The following is a 4,293-nucleotide window of genomic DNA, read 5'->3' as shown; positions in this document are numbered from 1 at the left end:
TTCGATCGAGTACTCGAGTACTCGTTGCCATCCCTACTATTTACCCAGTTTAAATTGTAATAAAGAACGAAAATACAATACGCCATACCATTATCAGGCATGTATTCATCGTTATATATTTACATATTTACGTAATCAATAAGCAATTTCATTTCAAATGATACCACAATTTCATTGTGCCAGGGATCATCAAAATTTGACATTATCGCCAATGGCTGGATTAAATGACAAGTCTATTTGTACACCGTAAACATTACCTACCCTTAAAAAAAGAATATCCCACCTGGATTTAGTGGCCACCTTTCTCAAGCAGCTACTTTGACCTTTTCCCGAAGGTGGCCACTTAATACAGGTTTTATATGTATCGCTAAAACTGTGTTATCATGGTTGAGAGAGTTGCACATTTTATGATTTTCGATGAACAGTTTCAATCAAGCCGAAACTCAATCGGCATGATAATGTCTGTGCTTTGAAGAAAATATATATATATATATATGTCAACATAGGAAATAGCCGCATTGTGATGTGTACATTTCCGACAATTTCATCGTTCTTTTAGCAAGTCATATTAGGTAAGATGACTACTGTAAACAATAAAACAGCTTGAAAATGCATTAATGAATGGTTAAAATGTGGCCCTTTATCAGTCTACGAGTGTATACAATAGCCTTAATAAGTTACTAGTTGGTACTTATTTAACGATATCAATATGATTAATCAAACTTTTTACAGATGTTGACAGGATCATATTGCCATTTGACAAAGGTAAGTTATATTTATTTTGATGTTCTGTTTGTCATCCAAATTTTTATAATGACTTAAAAATATTAAATTCCTCATTATTATTTTGTAAGCCTTAGGTCCAAGAATATGCATATATATAACTGCTCAAAAATTGATCAAACATATATAGCCTTTTTCTTCAAAACAATTGCTTTTCTCAATTTATAGTATTATCAACATAGTGTGTATACCACGTGAAAAATTGCGTCATAAATGCTACGTCGGAAGTCAATATTTTGCTTCGAATGAAGAATTTAAACAAAGATAACTTCACCATTTCTTCACCATTTTTAATGAAACATAGCACAGTCTACGCTTACGAAGCCCCGCCTTCGGTCTTTTACCAGATTTTGATTGAGAGTTGAGTTTCTTAAAACACTTCGACAAACCATTTCACAATACGGCCGTCTGACGGAGCGCTGTCAAAATATTATTTTGGAAACAGGTTTGTCGAAGTGTTTGATAAAACTAATCACCTTATCAAACTTCGATAATGAAACGAAGGCGGGGCTCTTTAAGCGGCATAGACTGACCTTTGTTTTATTTAAAATGGTGTAGTAAAATAAAAGATATTTTTGATTTAAGTCTTTATTTTTAGCAAAATGTTGCCTTCCGACGTAGCATGAATATGACGTATTTTATCACGTGGTATACACACACTGATCATTTTCTTACACAAATATTCCCAATGTTACATAATTTTATTTGCTTTTAAAACTTGAGTTTTTTGGTATGTCTTTTTTAAGATGTCTTCATTTTCCTTTAATCTCTGGTGAAAGTAAGTCATTAGTAAATTGACGTTGTAGTGTTGCAAACAATCATGATCAAGTCTACATTCAAAATGATATAGAAATTCTTACAAAATCAATCAAAAACTATTGCGCAATATTTGTACAATAATAACTTTTCTGTGGGCAGATTTTTTAACCGTCTTTTTTTGTTTTCAGATGATAAAACAAGCACGGACCAATCATTCGTATTACTTTACGAAGGTAAGCTATTGCTTACTTTGCCCAATAAAGTAGAACAGTAAATATAAACTTTTTACTTCCATATAAACTTTAATTTCAACGTTTCGCAACGTGAATAAAAGCAAGTTGGATTATTGAACAATTGTACACAAAAGAAAAAAACAAACGGATTTTTTTTATTCCTTGAAACATGTGATAACTATGAAATGTCTCGGTTCTGTTTGCTTATTGACCATGGGCTATTCAATTACGTCCTTGAATTTAAGTAAATTTTACGACTGAAATCCAAGTACTAGTATATTGATTGGAATGTTAAAATAACTGGCCAATGGAGTGAGTGGATTCATTGAGGCATGTACAAGGATAAGGAATATACCTAATATGACCCCAGAGATGTCAATATGACTTGTCTTTGTTCACACGACATACTTTCCATATTGAATTCGTGATTTCTTTAATAATAAATAAGGCCGCACCATATTTGTTTTTTTTCTAATAATTTTGACCGAAAATGCAATTTCAGAGTAAGGACATGTGGTTAATAGGTCCCTCACGTAAAATTCGTTCAAAACATATTTCTTTGCAGTTTGATGCACAAATGTTTGCTTTTAGTCGTTTAATCATTTAAGATTCCGTTTTGCATGAAGATACATTTTTTCCGAACTTAATACATAAATTTGAACGGTCTGTTGAAACCTAGAAATGTTTTATTTTGCAATTTCTAAAATATGTTCAACGAATGTTTGCATTGCTTAAAACTTAATTTAGATTTTATTTAATATTTATTTGAAAGCCAACAGAAACAAGAGCATTAGTCCAAAGATTAAACATAAACCCCGTTTAATGGCGCCGGGTCAACGTCAATGATATAGAACACAAAAACAAACAATCAAAAACCATAAACATGGAACGAAAAACACACAACTCCACAAACAACACACTACATAATAATTATGTAATATATAAAGCTAGCTAAGTGTGTTTATCAAGAAATGTAAATTCAATTAATACAAATAACAGTCAATAAGATAATGTTTATTTCAGTCAAAACAAACCAAACGATCCCACTGCTCACTGCAGACAATATTTGGAAGGACATTCATCCCATGTTCTTTCAACCGGAAGTAAATGAAGACTTCCCGACAACATCCGGTGACGAGCCGCGCATTCCACACATCATTCACCAGACATATAAATCCGAAAGTATACCACAGGTTTACATTCCTCTGATTAAGTCTTTTATACAGCACAACAAAAACTGGACCTACTTTTTCTGGACGGATTCATCCGCAAGGAAGTTAATATCAGAGCGATATCCGACATTCTTGCGCATATGGGATAACTACAAAGAGGGAATTTATCGCGCCGATGCGTTGCGGTACTTTGTGCTTCATGAGTTTGGTGGAGTATACGTCGATTTGGACTTCCAGTGTTTGCGACCCCTGGACCGCGTCACATATAAATACTCAGCCATATTTCCGGTGGAACATTTTGAACACGCTGTATTTCGTCTCAAATGGCCTGTACTTTTGAACAATGCTATTATGATGTCGCGTCCGAAACATCCGTTTTTAAAGTATATGATTGATCGCTTAATTATGAGTAGAAACAACAAACATTTCCTGGCAGTTGCTGGTCCAATATTCGTTCACAATCAATTCTTTATGTACAATGGCATAAAAAGAGTAAACAAGTATGTCCAGATGAACATGGATGAGAACAGCACAGTTCCGTACGTAGTACGCGGAAAGATGAAGTTTCCTTCCGACCATGCGGACGGAATCTATGTACCAAATACCCACTACTTCATGAACACGCTTTCGGCCAGCTTTGACGTTGATCAGGTTCGAAAGATTTGTCGAACATCGTCCATAACTGTTGATTTAAAACGCGCGTGCAATGAGCTCGCACGTCGCGATATCCGGTCACGAGAAGATCACTTCCGGTTCACTTATACCGTTCACCATTGGTTTTCCTCGTACTTCAAACCGAGAATCAGTTTCGAGAACAATTCTGACATACATGAAATAGTTCCAAATGTTCGCATTTACTGAACTATATGTTTGTATTTGCTAAATTTGCTCAAATATGCAATCTCCACTAGTGCCTATGGTTCAATAAGTATCTCAATAGTATGAAAGTGTTTGCCAAATTAACCAAGAAAAATGGTGCACATTGTTTAAGAACTGGAATAATTAGGTAAAACAGGAGGTGTCCATGGGTCATTTTCCTCACTAGTGTTTGGTAGGAAATGATAAGCTTTAACGGTATATGTATATATGTCATTACTTTATATCAGAAATCCCAACAATAAGGGACATTAAATGTTATTTAGTGAGGCGTGAAACAGGGTATACTTCAAACCACGTAGTGATAATAAAAGTTCTTAAAAACCTCTCTTGCACCATCATTCATGAAACTTGCACATCTTTATATTGTCGGAAAAATATATATGTTGCATGTATTCATCTCAAAGACTAAACCTTTTTATACACAAACAAATCATATAACAACCTACCTAGTTTTACATGTTCTACAC

The 4,293-nt window shown here is 34.2% G+C and overlaps 1 protein-coding gene across 1 annotated transcript; it reads left to right on the top strand.

Moving 5' to 3' along the window:
* The first annotated feature begins 2,785 nt into the window (after nt 1-2,785).
* On the top strand, nt 2,786-3,808 carry LOC128214464 (uncharacterized). The gene has a single exon (XM_052920952.1). The coding sequence runs from the start codon at nt 2,786-2,788 to the stop codon at nt 3,806-3,808; it is 1,023 nt and encodes a 340-aa protein (XP_052776912.1).
* Nucleotides 3,809-4,293: the final 485 nt, after the last annotated feature.

The sequence above is a fragment of the Mya arenaria genome, chromosome 2 (assembly GCF_026914265.1).
Source record: "Mya arenaria isolate MELC-2E11 chromosome 2, ASM2691426v1".
Classification (NCBI taxonomy): Eukaryota; Metazoa; Mollusca; class Bivalvia; order Myida; family Myidae; genus Mya; species Mya arenaria.
Note: the sequence above shows the minus strand (reverse complement) of the source record. Positions and strands in the feature narration are given on the sequence as shown.